The sequence below is a fragment of the Pseudopodoces humilis genome, chromosome 12, assembly GCF_049639895.1.
Source record: "Pseudopodoces humilis isolate 2021_Gansu_Grassland_sample_001 chromosome 12, ASM4963989v1, whole genome shotgun sequence".
NCBI classification, from domain to species: Eukaryota; Metazoa; Chordata; class Aves; order Passeriformes; family Paridae; genus Pseudopodoces; species Pseudopodoces humilis.
Window position 1 is genome coordinate 8,746,460 of NC_142211.1, and position 15,055 is coordinate 8,761,514.

The 15,055-nt window shown below is 37.8% G+C and overlaps 1 protein-coding gene across 4 annotated transcripts; it reads left to right on the forward strand.

Annotated features, from left to right (window-relative positions):
* Nucleotides 1-1,672: 1,672 nt before the first annotated feature.
* On the forward strand, nucleotides 1,673-14,810 carry LOC148183340 (activated RNA polymerase II transcriptional coactivator p15). 4 transcript variants are annotated; one of them, XM_088061525.1, is made up of 5 exons: nucleotides 1,673-1,752; nucleotides 3,663-3,735; nucleotides 5,422-5,541; nucleotides 12,546-12,654; nucleotides 13,491-14,810. In XM_088061525.1, the coding sequence occupies exons 1-5, from the start codon at nucleotides 1,739-1,741 to the stop codon at nucleotides 13,568-13,570; spliced, it is 396 nt and encodes a 131-aa protein (XP_087917651.1). In that variant the 5' UTR covers nucleotides 1,673-1,738; the 3' UTR covers nucleotides 13,571-14,810. The 4 variants fall into 4 exon arrangements, with proteins under 4 accessions (XP_087917651.1, XP_087917652.1, XP_087917653.1 ...); XM_088061526.1 differs by lacking the exon at nucleotides 1,673-1,752 and adding an exon at nucleotides 1,760-1,869; XM_088061527.1 differs by lacking the exon at nucleotides 1,673-1,752 and adding an exon at nucleotides 1,778-1,884.
* Nucleotides 14,811-15,055: the final 245 nt, after the last annotated feature.

Below are 15,055 nucleotides of genomic sequence, written 5' to 3' on the forward strand. Positions count from 1 at the left end.
CTGCAGTGTGTGCTGCAAAGCTGAATTGTGCCTCCTCCTTGGAGCTGCCAGTGTGGGAGCAGCCGTGGTGCAAGCGACCCCTCGGTGATATGCGGAATAAAAGGAACCCTATAACTCGCAGAGTAGTTATAAGAGCAGGTATGAATTTATTCAGCGCTGAGTTGCGTGGGGATATCTCCTCCAAAAAGCATGCACACCTTTTTCATTTGGTTTTCCCTTTTTAACTTTTACAGACTAGGTTTACGCAATACGCCTAATACATATTCATTTCCTTAACTCTGCCTGTCTTTACTTCATATTACAATTAGCTCCATGCCCCTTTCAGTCTTTTGGCCACCTTTTGGGACTTTAAATTCGTTCTTTCCGGCTTAGGGTCCGAGGAATCTCCTTTATCCTGTGGTGCCTTTGCATCTTGTTTGTGCATTCCAGCTCTTTATCTTATCTTGCAGTCTGACCCTTTTCCTGATTTTGTCAGGGTATGGTTTTTGTCAAACACTTCTTTTAGTTAAGCATCTCTAATTCTTAATTTCTCTGTTTCATCGGGACCCCACCCCAAGAGCTGAATCCTAATAAAGGCATAAAAAAGGAGCCTGTCTCCTAGCCAATTTCTTTCATGGGCAGCAGGTTTGTTACCTGGTCCAGACAGTTTGCCTCCTGAAATAGATAAGGGTCTGCACAAGCCTGAACTTCTGGACTTTGAGGGGAAATGACAGGTTCAAAGGGGAATATGTGGTAGGCAGTTTGAGTAGGCTGTACCTTCCCAGTACCTCAGTCAATGGGGAAAGGAAGAGGGCAACATGTGGCTGGGAGTTTAGGAAAAAAGGGAGGCTGCACCCTCAGAAACCTTGAGAGAGAAAACTCCACGGGCGTGTACCCCAGTGGACTCTCTCCTTTATTCAAATAAAGTTGCAAGACTTCTTTGTCTCCTTTTTGGACATAAACCTCTGGCGTTTGTGGATTTTTCCTGGCAGCAAGACTGTCAGATTATATTTTCAAGGGTTTTTGCTTCGAAGGATTTTAAAAAGTAACTGTTTAGAACAGAAGCTGACATGTATTTCTTAATGGTTCATCCCCTGCAATTCAGACATGCACTTGACCCAAGGTGACTGCCAAGCTAGGAGCCATAAGGCTCACCCGTTCCTCAAACGCAAAGCCCGTCAGCAAGAAAAAACCCAAGCCACACGATGACAGAAAGGGGAACCGGCACTTTTCTCAACAGCGCCTCTACGTGCTGCGATTTCAGTATGCAAAGTGAACGCAGCTACACCCCTTCAGAGTGTTTCCTCTCCTTCCGTCGCGCACGACTGCAGGCGGGGAGGTTCTAAATAAGATCGAGGAAGCGCTGCAGCGCGCAAAAGAAAACAACTATTTACAGATTTATTTTTAAGGGTTCCTTTTAGATATTAAGGGCCCTCCTCTCGGTCCCCTCTCACAGCCCCCAAGTGGAGTGCAGGCCTTCCCTCAGCGGGTCTGCAGTCCCGACGGGGCCTGGCTCCAGGTAGGGCCCTGCCATCGGTCCCATAGAGCCCCTTCGATTAGAATGATGCAGCTGACTAGCCCCGTGGAAGCCACTTTGGGTTTTTTGCGGCTGTCCTAGCCGGGGAGGGGGAGGTAGGAACAAGTTAGAAAGGTAGGCGTCCCCTTTAAACACCTCCCCCTCCTCTCTCCCACGTGTTGCACGACTAGGGCGGGGATTCTGCGATGAATCTCTTTTTCTGTCGTGGTGTAGAGGAGCTGTATGCGAAGTGAGACGTGAGCATTTGGGTTCTTTTGTGTGTTTAGTTAGGGCTGTTGCCGTGTTCTCTTTCCTGCACCCCTAACTGTAGGGCGCGCGGCATCTCCTAGCCTGGTGTGGGAGAGGTGCGCTGGGTATGCACCGTATGGGTGAGGCTTTCCCTTTTCCTCGAGTGCCCGCTATGCTCTGTGGGAGGAATGCCTTGCCGTGGAGCGGGTCTGGAGCGGGAGTAGGAGCCGCTGCCATATTGGGGGGGCAAAGAGGATTTGAGTGAGGGAGAAAATGGTGGTGGGGAACCACCCAGCTCCGTTCACGTTCACCCCGCACCGGGATCAGGCCCTGCCTGCTGACGACCCCCGACTTTTTTTTTTTTTTTTTTTTTTTTTTTTTTTTTTGTGTGTGTGTGTGTGTGCTGTCTTTCCTTCACCGCCAGTAACCTGCATCTTTCTTGCTGCCACTCTGCCCTGGGAGGACCTGGGTGTTCTTGCCGGCGCCCCCCTGCCGGGCCCTCGCTCCTTTCCCTTGGGGGGCAACTCGAGCCGTAGAAAAGAGGAAGAGGGGAGGAAAATGGCGGCAGGCATCCGCCTATCTGGCGTTCCTAGTTCGTACTCGCTTTTCTTTCTCATGTTACTTTCCCTTGTCTTTGCTTGTCCCGTCTCATTCTACCCTTGCTCTCCCCGGTGCTTCGGTGTCCTCACGTTCTGCTTGCTAGTTTCTCACGAGGGGACATCCACCCCACCCCATTTATTTTTCCTTTAGTTTCCGCCCCCATCTTCCTCCATATTGTTATTCTCCCTTCCTTATGCGGACTCTGGAGTTGTCCTCTGCAGGTGTCCCGCCCTCCGCGTATCAGACTTTTCTTGTTTGGCTTCCCTATTTCATGTTATTGCTGTGCTTATTTTTGCATTGTCCCGTTCCAGCTCTCCTCTGCCTGCCTCCGTCCTGTAGTGTGGTTTATGTATGCTTCCCATACCGTTTCATTTCCAGTGCTACAGCTTCTATCATTGTGCTCCAAACTATTATGACAGAATTTACTTTAGAACCATATTTTTTTCCTTTGTACATAGTTTATTTCATTGCCAGTTTAAAAACACTGCTATTCCTTTTTCTTTCCTGAGGTATGCTTCTTTAATACTTTATTAGCCTTTCCTAGCTAGTTTATTTTATACAATTTCTCCCTGTTATGCTTCTTTTTATTCTGAAATCACAAACGAGCTATTTATTTGTTAGAGTTTTTAGTAGCAGGCAGGATGTTCAACTGCTATATCTAATCATGTTTGCATACTAGAGAGATGTAGAAGTACACCTGGCAGCATGCATTCAAGGAAAGTTGTGTCCACTTGTCTAGTAAATGAATATATTCTAGTGATGTGGTGAAGTGGCAATGGAAATATTAATTGCAGTATTGTAGTTCTCTGTAACTGAGATATTTTCAGACTTTTGTATTACTGATGGGAACTAGCTTCGTCTGTGACAACTATGCAGCTGTTATTCAATTTCAACTAGGCAAAATGCTCATGTAATAATATATGTAGTGTTGGGGCCTTATTTATTTATATTTATGAATGTTATGTTGAGAATTTGTCTGGACCCCAGTTTTGTATTGTTTTTGGTTTTTTTCTTCATTATAGTATCTACCATACCTGGGAGAATATGAAACAGGTGAAAAATTGTTCTTTTGTAAGCAGTTCAGAATCTAAAATACTGCATATAAGGCAGTTACAGCAAAAAGGGGAAGAGCTATAAGAGGGAAAGGTGTTTGTGTTTACATCTGCAATGTGAATTAAAGGTTATATGAAAAGGCAGGAAAGTCTTCAGAAGGGTTTTGAATAAGATGAGCCTTTGCAAACAGGTTTGAAGATGGCTTTCTAGCCATAATGGGATGTATTCCTTGTATAGTGTTCTCATGTTGTCTTTCTCTTCGTAGAATGCCTAAATCAAAGGAACTTGTGTCTTCAAGCTCATCTGCCAGTGATTCAGATAGTGAAGTTGACAAAAAGGTGAACATTATATGCAGTTTATAACTACTGTATTGACTGTTATATTTCATGCTGCAGTTAAGGAATTAGTTGAGTGTTATGTCACAAAATGCATGTCATTCCATATGATTTATCTGACACTTAAACCCCGAATACCCCCTCCCAAACCAAACCCCAACAAAACCCACCCCCCACGGTTATGGTTTGGGTGGATGCTTTTTGCTTTGCAGTACACTTTTTCCTTAGGATGCCTTTTGCTTCATGTTTTTCTGTATGGTATATCTAGCCACAAGCTTCCTGGAATTCTTTGCTGATTTGTGGCAAGTGATTGAAGGCTTCTGTATGAGCTGACTCTAGTGGCAAGAGTTTGAACTAATTTTGAGGACATTCCCCCCCCCCCCCCCTTCATTTTGATATCTGGTTTACTTGCAAGTCCAAAACAAAATCCTCCACTTGCCTTGTCATCCATGTGCCACTTGCTTGTCTTGCTCACGTTCTTTTTTATGTTTCAGAATCTTATGTTTACTGTAATACTATTTGCTAGTTTCTCACTTAAAAGCAGAGCCAACCGGAATGTTTTTGAGTTGAAAATTTTAACATTAACCATTTTAAATGCCTAAATGTAATGTTTTCATTTATTTTAATAGTTATTTATTTTATAAATTTGTATAGATGTGCCAGTCATTGCAAACAAATTGAATACAACAGTAAATCTATCTTTTTAAGAAATGCCAGGTGGTAATGCAGACATTGGGTCTTTTAGTGCAGTTTGCAAAGAGAGTCTGATTTACTGAATTGGTTCAAATGTGAAAATGTGACTTGGTTGCACCTAGCAAATTAGGTATTTTGTGAAATCTTAATATAAGAGAAAATGGTCAGGTGATCTTTTTTTTTTTGTTGTTGTTGTTGTTCAGGAAATATATTCCTGGTAAGACATAGTCTAACAATCTACTTCAGTGGGCAGTAAGGTGGTTGGTTTTGTTTTTTTTCTATGACAATTTCCCATATTTTTTTTAACTGTTTGTCTTTAAAAGAGGTTATCTGCAATATGATTCTAGCAGGTGGGAATAATTTTTGGTATCTTTTTATTCTAATTTACAGTGGTCATAATTACTATATAACCATTAGTGGAAATGTAGCATGCTCTGTAGCATCTGCTAACAAAGTAATCTGATTTGCAGGTAATATCACCTGAATGTTTTAAAAACATGTTTAGTTTCTCATGCTATGAACAGAGATTGGACTTCAATTAAAAAAATATTCTCTTGGATTTGATTTTTCAGATCCTTGTTTTTTCATTATTTTATCTACTTTTTTTTTTTTTTTTTTTTTTTTACCAGAGTTGTTAGCTGTTACCCATTTTTCATTGCACTTTCTGGAAAGTGAAACTTCTGTCAGACTTTAAAATTGTAATTAAAAGTGACAGTATTACTGCACAAAGAAGGTAGGCTTTTTTAAATGTATTTTGATCTAATTAATTTCTCTTTAAAGCCAAATTATTATGGTAAGCTTCACTGAGAACAGAAATAGGCTTATTTGAAGATTTTTTTTTTGCTCCAGTCTAAATGTACAGTATTGGATTCCTGCCTTCACAGGAGGAAGGTGTTAATATGTATTGCATAACAGTAGTTTGTGACCTCTAACATAAACTTTTTTTGTAACTTATGAGTTGTGGTTCATGTTTTTTTTTTTTATTCTTGCTCCAAGGCAAAGCGGAAAAAGCAAGTAGCTCCAGAAAAGCCCGTTAAGAAACAAAAGACTGGTGAAAGTTCAAAAGGTGCAGCTTCTTCTAAGCAAAGCAGTAACAGAGATGAGAATATGTTTCAGGTAAAATTGATGACTCTCTTAGAGCCTGGTTAAGGTAACCATTTATGTAATAATCTGTAGAAATTTTATGAGGCTATGTGAATATCATGATAGCATAGTGCTTGGTCTTCTGAAATCTTGGCTGAAGGGGATTACAATGCTAGCATACAGATGAGATGCTGAGAAAAAGCACTGTTAGGTTTCAGTAGAGTAAAAGAATCAGAGTTGTGGTAATTCTACCTCTCATGTGGTAATTCTCTGGGTAGTCATTTTGCCTGTAAATATTAGATCAGTACAGTCTTGGAAACCCAAAATATGGACTCTTAATTCCTATTTAGCTAGGTCAAGGGAGCTTGGCTACTGTCTTCTAAGACAGTGTCTTGGAGTAAGTTTTGCTTGTTCCTTTATATAATGCAGGTTTTTCTCACAGAAAATCCAAAAATATTGCAATTTTTGACATTGTCAAAATAGGATGAATGTACGTTTTTTCAGTAGCCAGAAACATTTGTGAGTTCAGGGTATTGTGTATCCTGGGGTTAGCTGATGAAGCAATGTATGCTGAAAGCTATGCAAGAATATGCATAGCTCAGAATTCCTTTTTTTTAGGGATGTGGATCAAGACTTATTAAATATCTGACTAGCTGGCTTGAAAGGGGCAGGGGATGAGAAAGGGACTTAAATTTGTAGAGACTTTGATTCTTAAATTTGTGAAAAGTTATGGGAGAGGTGCCTAATAAGATGGTTCCAACATTGAGTAAGGTAAAATAAATGGTTTTGGGTTGTAGCTGTACAAAGTAATATATGGGGGGAAACTAGTGAAGGCCTGTGTCAATTTTCACTTTCCTCTGTATATATAGTTGGAGGGAGAGCTTCAATTTAAGACCCTGAGCATAACTGCTTGGACTTGTCCATTGAAGAAAGAATATACTTTTAGTTCTGCTGGGGCATGCTTTGATCTATGTAGGAAAAATGAGATATTATCTTCTGCATCTAATGAGGAGAACTGCATTATGGATGCTAAATGCGAGCAACAAGCAGGAGGGAGCACAGTGCCTGTGGAAAAGCAGGCCGTATAATTTCCTCAAACTTGCCTGAGAAAGCGGCCTGGGAAATCATAAGGAGGAATTAAAACAATCCTTAGAGATAGAAGACAGCTTTGCAGGTGCTGTTTGTCAGTTTCTTGTTTTCTTGCAAGAGAAGGTCAAGGGGTGGTGTACACCACTGATGGTAATGTGTTAGTTCACTGACCAATAAGGGTTTTACCTTTCTGTACTTTCATGTATCGGTCTATAAAAGAAGATCTGAGGTAATAAACCTTGCTCTATGGCTTGCATAAAGCCATATGTTTGGGATTTTTTTGTAATAGGTTCAGAAGTTTCAGCCTTGGGGAAAAATTAATTTTAATGCCCTCCCAATAAAAAAAAAAAGAGAAAAAACAAAAAACAAAGCAACATAACAAACCACCATAACCAAACCAACCAAAGCAAAAAAACTTTCAAATAAAAGCAAAAGTATTTGTGTGATCTGATTTCTTTCAACCTTTTTTAACCCAAGGTAATAAGTTACTAAAAACAGATAGTACAGGATACATATTACTCTTAAGCGCAGGATTCTTCCAGTGTTGACTACAAAGCAGAAAAAAATTTCAGTATCACCCTGACCTAAACCATCAGTGTTCCTAAGTTTCTGCCTGCCTTTAGTTACTCAACAACAAAAAATTTTTTTAGATTGTTTGTTATGTGCATTCTTTTTTCATGCAACATCGGCTTATGTGTTAACTAAGATGCACCTGTTTCTGTGTAGAAATAGCACTGTAGGTCTGAGGATGCTCCCCCTCTCTCCTCTCTACCCAAGAGAGCATGCTAGAAGATCTAGTTGCATGTTAATTTTGTAGGTATTATTTTGTTTGTTGTAGGATCATTAATAATACTAGAATCTCTCCTTTCTGCTTCTCCATGGTAATAAAAATTATCTGTGTGCAAGTGATTTTGCAGCATAACTTACAAGTGTGTCTTCAGTTGATGGAAATGAGTCTGTAAAGCATTCATATGATAATCAGAAATTCTGTGGCATCCATATTGTGGGTGGCAATTATAGCAACTGACGTGAAACTTAGTGGTTTGCTGTTCTACACCTTTGGGCTGTGTTCTTAAAGTATACAGCTTCCTTTAATATTGAACTCATTGTGACTGCTGTATTTAGAAGATTGAGCATTTTCATAAAGATCTACACTTAATTATTTTTGTTTGAAACTAATGTTTGTATAATGGTATTCTTGAAACTAAGCATGAAGAATAAAATAATTGTAAGAAGAAGGGAATTAAGTATAAGAGACCAAATATGTTTTATTTATTTACATCATGGTCTTTTTGGATTTTATAGGTAGCCTAGTATACTTTGGAATTTGTTAAAGGATTTGAGTGCAGTTGGGCTGTGGAAATTTACCTTACTCCCATTTGTGATGTATTACTGGAGACCCTAAGGACAACCATTATTCATGCTACATTAGATTCCTGTCTGTGGCTTCAAGCCAATGTGAGTTGTTCATCATGTACCTTGGTTAGTTTGACAAATCCTGTCATCTACCTATGCCTGATTTGGATTAGGTTTGTTAATGCTGATGGGTTGGAGTATTAATATTAATTATACAGAGTGGAACCACATTACATGATTGGACATTTCACAGAAATTGTTACTTGAAAAGTAGTTTGCCTGTTGCATGTGTGGCTTCCCCCACCCCCCCCCCCTTGCTTTATTTAAGTTTGGGTCAAATTTGCTTTTTTTACTTGTGAGAAATAAGTTCTTTAGTTTCCTGGTGTAATGTTTACCTATTATAGGCTCCTGAAAGTAGATAAGTAGGTAATATATGTTTGTGATGCTCTGGAATGTGATTGGTTGTGTGTCATTGTTTAGCAATAGTATTCTCCAATTTAGTCCTTGCACAAAAAAAAAAAACACCCACCCATGTGGCACTCCCTCTTTTCCCCCCCCCCATCCAGTTGGAGGCACAAAAGGCAAAGATCACGGGTTGACATAAGAACAATTTACTGAAAACTGCAATGAGATAAGAAAATGAACAATAACAATGATGTTAATAACAAAAGTGTACAAAAGAAATTATTTGCATGGAAAGCCCCCAGCAAGAAACAATACCAGACAGCTCCCCTGTCATGTTTTCTTGACTGGAAGGAACCTCCTGTCCTTGGAAGTGACAGTCTCTTTCCCCTGCTTCTAGCAATGATGAGAAGTGGTATGGAATAATCTCCCTCTTAGCCATGGCACCTCATGGCTACTTCAAAAATTAACTCTATCCTGGCTGGAACCAGGACAGTGTGAAATGCATCGATGACCGCCTACATTTCAGAATTAATTTGCTAAACCAATTTGCAGTATTACAGATCTCTGCTGTTTGCAGGACTCTATTCTAGAAGTTTATATTAGCTTATTGTGCTTCTAATGCTATACATATATGGTAAGAAAGAAGGAAATTTTTTTTCTGTTTTTTCTTCAACAATATATATACAGTTTAATCAAGGGAAATAGGAAGAAAAATGGTGAAGATGGTTGCTGAAACAAACCTAGACACAGTTCAGTGCATTTTACTGTAAGAAATGGAAACCTGGAAATAATGCTTTTAATATCTTGTGTTTAATTTAATAGAATAATATGTCTAAGGAGCTGTAATATTTAATAGAAAGCTGATGTGTTTTAACCCCAGCCAGCAACCAAGCACTGCGCAGCCAAACAAAGAATTAATTCACTGTTTCCCATGGGCAGGCAGGTGTTCAGCCATCTCCACGGGAGCAAGGCCCCCATCACATGCAGCAGTGACTTGGGAAGACAAATGGCATCACTCCAAATGTCCCCCTGTTCCTCCTCTTTCCCCCCACTTTATATACTGAGCACGATGTCATATGATCTGGAATATCCCTTTGATCAGTTGGGGTAACCTGTCCTGGGTGTGTCATCTCCCAACCCCCCATGCACCACCAGCCTCCTTGACATTGTGGCTGTATGAGGACCAGAAAAGGCCTCAGCTCTGGGCAAGCCAAACTTTCTGAGAAGAAAATGAACTCTACCCCAGCCAAAACCAGCATGGAAGCATATGATTTTGTTTATGATGGTTGAACAGCAGCTACCCTGCTATTAATTAATGCAGCCCTTGGAAGATTAATGTGTTGTTACAGAGATACAAAGGTATCTTAGAGGAGTGAAATTGTTCTAGGTCTATCAGCTGCTGCATGGAAAAAGAATTTGTCAGAAATTACTCAATGCCAGAATTGCAGGTCACTGAAATTCAGGAAGCATCACTTTGCTTAGCCAAAATCTAGGTCTGAATTTTTTAAACAGTACTTTGAAAGCCTAGATAAAGCTTTTCAGCAGTGGCAACAATTTTGCATTGAGTTTACCTAAACATTTGAAATTTAATGTGAGCATTCAGCTGAAATCTAGACAGTGGTGTAAAATCTAACAATTTTAGCATTTTCATATGTAACTGTTTACATTTAAGGTAGACTTACTGACTGAATAAATGTTGTATACTTTGTATTATTGCCTCTCACCTTACTGTAGTTGAATTAAGACATGTAGCCTTATCTTTAATAGTCAAATTCTACACCATTTTGCTGTATTTGCAGCTATAGTCTGCTATATCGTATCAGAATTTTTCTTTAAGTAAATCTGGAGTTACTTGGCAATGGACTAATAGTCTTTGATAGATCTGGGGAAAAAAAGGTGTTGAGGAGTACTACCACTTGAAGCTGGTTTATAGGTGACCTTAAAAGTCACTGAAGCATTATAGGGAAAACCAATAAATGTTGTTCATGTAGGCTATTTAGGATATCCTTTTCCAGCAATGCTGATGGACTTGGACATGTTACCAAGTTTCATCTGAAAGAACTTGGCTATTGTGACATAATACCTTATTTTTGAATGTTAGATTTGTAGTGCTGTGAAAGTATTTAATAAATCAATTGCAAAATACTATCTTATAAACTTTTTTATTTTAAAGGATGCTTTGAAGTAGGAAAACAACTGCTTCAGGCTTATGCTATTTAAAGAGGTCCTAATTGTTTAAAAATAAATTTTAGCGTTAAAATAGCATGATCTACATAAGAAGAAAAATTAGTTTAAGCAAGCACAAAGCCTATTTGTTTATGTATATTTTGTGAAATAACTTTTATGACTTTGTTTTGCTGGTGGGTAGGGTCAGCACCAGACACGGACACCAACTTAAAGAATAGTGTAATTTACTATAATGCAAAACTGCAAAGAATTACAAAAGGATAAGCTAAGCAATGCACCTAATCATTACTACAGAAGATTGCCTATATTGATTAACATACATCACCAGTTACCTTAATACTTTACCCCTTCATCCAGATCCACAATCATCAGCTGGGGGAAACTGTCACAGTGAAGGACTGGAGAACCACTCCCAGTAACTGGGAAATTCTGTGGTGCATCCAGCTTGCAGGCAAAGAGGCTTCTGACTTTGCTGTGAGAGTAGCCCAGCTTTTATAGTAAAAAAAGCTACCATTACTTCTAATGTGGGAACATCTGATTTTATTCTCCTGTTGGGTTTCTCCCAAAGCCTAGCCAGGGCTCAAGGAGGAACCAAGGGAGTTGTCTTTGATCCTACACCCCCAAACAAGGCCAGATATGGCCTTGTCCGGTTTCTAAATACAGAAAGGTAAATACATGTTTTGCCAAAGAATGGATACATATATCATATGCTAATAATACTTCATTAATGAGTGGATACATATAACATTTGGTTGGAAGGTTCATCTAGAGTTCAACTTTAGCTCAGGGCCTGTTGTTCGGGCCTTAGTACTTCAGATTTAAACATCTGTGGATGGTTTTAGTTGATTGGAGAGTTGTTCATGCTTTCTGGTTAGACTTAATGCTAGTAAGATGTGTTTTGTCCCCTGTTAAATTATGTCAAAGTGCAAGATGTATAAATTAAGGAAGGTGAAAACTAAAACTAATGTTTTATCAGGAAGGCATATTCTCTTTTAAAAATTATTTACTTTGTGTTCTTTCTTCACAAAGTGTGTCTGGAAGGTACATACAAAATACTAAGAATTTTTTACATGAATTGTTTAACTCTGCTTTTATTATTATCAAATTTCTGATTCTCAAATTCACATTATATTTTGTATTTATGTGAACAAATAATTTTTTTCAATAATTTTTTTTCAAATTTGATAAAGCCTAAATAATGTAATCTGTAGTGTGCCTTTTGTCTCTTTTCCCTTTGCCCTTTCTTTGGAGAATTTTAAAAAAAGCCCTCATAATTCAGTTAAGCCACTGTGTGAAAATCTGATATTTCAAAGTAATTTGATACCATTGCTGTGTTGATAAACGTAAAGTATTTGGATAGGTTTTTTTGGGAACATTTGGTACAGTCTTTTAAAAACAGTTCCAATAAAGTGTCCCAATGAGCTGACAGAAGCAGGCACGGGGCAGTTGGTGGCTTACTTTGGTTTCCATCTGTATTTACTGTGTTTTAAAAAAGAAAAAAAAAAGGGGGGGGGGAAACAAGTTAGAAATTGGGCCCATCTCATGTGAATATCTAATTTGATTTCTGTACATATGGAATAGACTAAAACTTAGATTTGGGGGTAGAGCTCCTTCTTCCCTGTTTGTTTACAACTGTTACTAACAAAGATGGTTATAATAGAGACAAAACTTTATTTCAGAAAATAGTAAATTAGTGAGTTTTTATAAGATGTAAGCTTGTTAAGAAGATGACAGTTATTTTCTTGTTCTAGGAGAGAGCTACTCTTGCATTGAGCATTGAATCCTTAATGCTCAACTGGTTTTAAGTTCATCTATTTATATTGACATTACTTATTTGCCTACAGATTGCTCTGGATTAAGCTCTTGATCTAGTTGTTTTACCGGTGTCTAAAATAAGCTGCAGTGTGCAATGTCGCATGTACATGTCTGATACTGCTGGGAAAAGTAAATGCTGTAATATGTAAAATATCTAAAAAATATCCTTATACGTGTTTTGACAGATTGGCAAAATGAGGTATGTTAGTGTTCGTGACTTTAAAGGAAAAGTCTTAATTGATATTAGAGAATATTGGATGGATCAAGAAGGTGAAATGAAGCCTGGCAGAAAAGGTATTGTTTTGCTTCATAGTATTTTGTATTAAAACATTGTCTGCAGTTTGCTGGAGATCTTTGTGTATCAGATTTCTATACTTTGTTACTACATAGTATTTTTAGAGTAATATTTTTACTTATTAATGATTTACATTTTAACATATAATTAGTTTTATCTGTAGACTGTAAACAATAGCAAAAACAAAGTGGTTTCATTGGCCTGAGTCTGTTTTCCTAAATGGTTCCCCCATAATTTATGGAAAACAAGGCATCAAATACAAACATATTTAGTATGGGAGTTATATACATAGCCATACATTTTCCTATTAATTAGCTTCACTTCTTGCTTTTATTACAATTGGAGTTCCATAATGGTTTTTGAGTGCTAGGGAGTGGTAATAATCTCTCCAAAATGTTACTTATAGTTTGTTATTCACAGTGCTTTAAGAAACATGAGGGGAAAAAAACCCCAGAATTATGGTACTTTAAAAGTGTATAGAAGTTCAGTCCACAGAGGTATGGCTTTTAGAAGCCAACAGGAATACAGTTGATTTCCTCGTTTCTTTTGTACTACCATCTGTCAAGGCCATCACTGTATTTCTGTGTTTAGCCTAACACTTCTGAATGAATTTGTTATACTGCACTCATTTTCTTTGTAAGGAGATAAGCTAAAGTTTACCTGAAGTGTTCCAAATGAGTAATTTCTTTGTAACTGAGGTGGTTGTTACACTTGAGGTAGGTTAAGCATTAATTGTCATGACATACACTGTATGAAACCAGCCTTGACAGTAATTATGCAAGATTCTATACTACAAATTTTTTTGTCCTAAGTATTTCTTTTTAATGCATTTCAGGTATTTCTTTAAATCCAGAACAGTGGAACCAGCTGAAGGAACAGATTTCTGATATTGATGATGCAGTAAGAAAACTGTAAATACAGAGCTATACAGAAACCTTTTATCATTTCATGTTTTAAGTGGTCTTTTTACATTGGCATTTATTTTCTAAAATATTGTTTTCCAAGCTATTGTATATTTATTTGGATTGCAAAATGATTTGTAAAATGAATACTTTATGTGCATTAACAGTATTCCGAGTGAGGCTATTTGTGTATACATTACTAAAAGGAAATGTGTTGCTTTCACTTCGTAGTATAAAATAAAAAAATCAAATAATATGTGAAGCGTAGATGTTTATGGCCTTTTGATTGAAGATGCTGGTATGGCTGCCTAACAGCTTTAGTTTTAGTTTAGTTGACCATTAATGTGATTTTTTTTTTTATTATTATTTCTGAGGAGATTTCCTTAAATGTCTCCATTTTAATGTTTTTTTTCTTTTATTTCATACTCTTTGGTATTTCCCTGGAAGCTTTCAGCTTTTAAGACTTGATACAAACTGAATACCTGGTAAAACACTTTTATGTATATAATTTTAAATACTGTATTTGCTAATTTGCTGTATTTATTCAGATGTAAACAGTCCTGAGTATATAGACTTTTTTGCATTACTTGCATGAAGTGTTATGCTAAACAATAACATTTGAAAACAAGCCACACACTATTTCTTCCCATTTTTCTGTAGCTTGATTGACTTAGAAAATACAATTTGCTTTTGTTCTTAGACCCTAGATTTTGAATGTGATTGTGACAGGACCTTTCACCCCCTGACACAGCAAAAGACTTCTCTACTTCCCCCATGGCTAAGCTAGGCCAGAATGGTTCGTCTTGTGATGAATTATCTCGGCTGAAAACACCCTTAGTCAGCAATAAACATCCTTCATTGAATGGTAGGAAAGGATAAGCCACAAATAAATGACAGACAGACAAGCACTTTTTACAACTATACAAGACCACTATGATTTTCATCAAATCAGAAATCTTATACATTCTCTGAGTGTGTAGAGAGTTCTCAATGTGGAGACATTCACACTGAGATACTTCCCTGGGACTGAGAGAAATTAGGAGATTCTTTGCACACCACCATCATTCGTTGGTAAGTGACATTGGCTCCTAATCTATACTATTTCTTCACTAGCTGTAGCATAGGTACCTTTATTATCATGCACTGTATTTTATCTACTAGTAGTTCTTTGTGTTATCCTGTGTAGTAAGTAATCTGTTTAAAGTCTTGTGTCTGTTTTCCTTAGCCTGTTCAATAAATAATTCATGTTGTAATAGGCCTGATCAGTCATTATTAAGAACTTGCGATCAAGAGTGGGTTTTGGGGTGCTGGCTGCCTCAATTAAACTGCTGTTTACTACCAGAAACCTGGAAAGGCACTTGTCTAAGCTTTCCCCTCTCATTCATAACAGTGATGCATAAACTTTTACAGTAATAGACATAGAATAAGATAGTATTTAAAAGCTCCAAATGAGAGTATTGTGTAAACAATGATGCTTAAACTAGGCTATAACACAGAT

What these genes read in the sequence shown, in the direction of transcription:
- LOC148183340 (XM_088061525.1), top strand. An exon ending in GAGATGAGAATATGTTTCAG is followed by an intron (nt 5,542 to 12,545) that starts GTAAAATTGATG and finishes GTGTTTTGACAG; the next exon opens with ATTGGCAAAATGAGGTATGT. An exon ending in AATGAAGCCTGGCAGAAAAG is followed by an intron (nt 12,655 to 13,490) that starts GTATTGTTTTGC and finishes AATGCATTTCAG; the next exon opens with GTATTTCTTTAAATCCAGAA.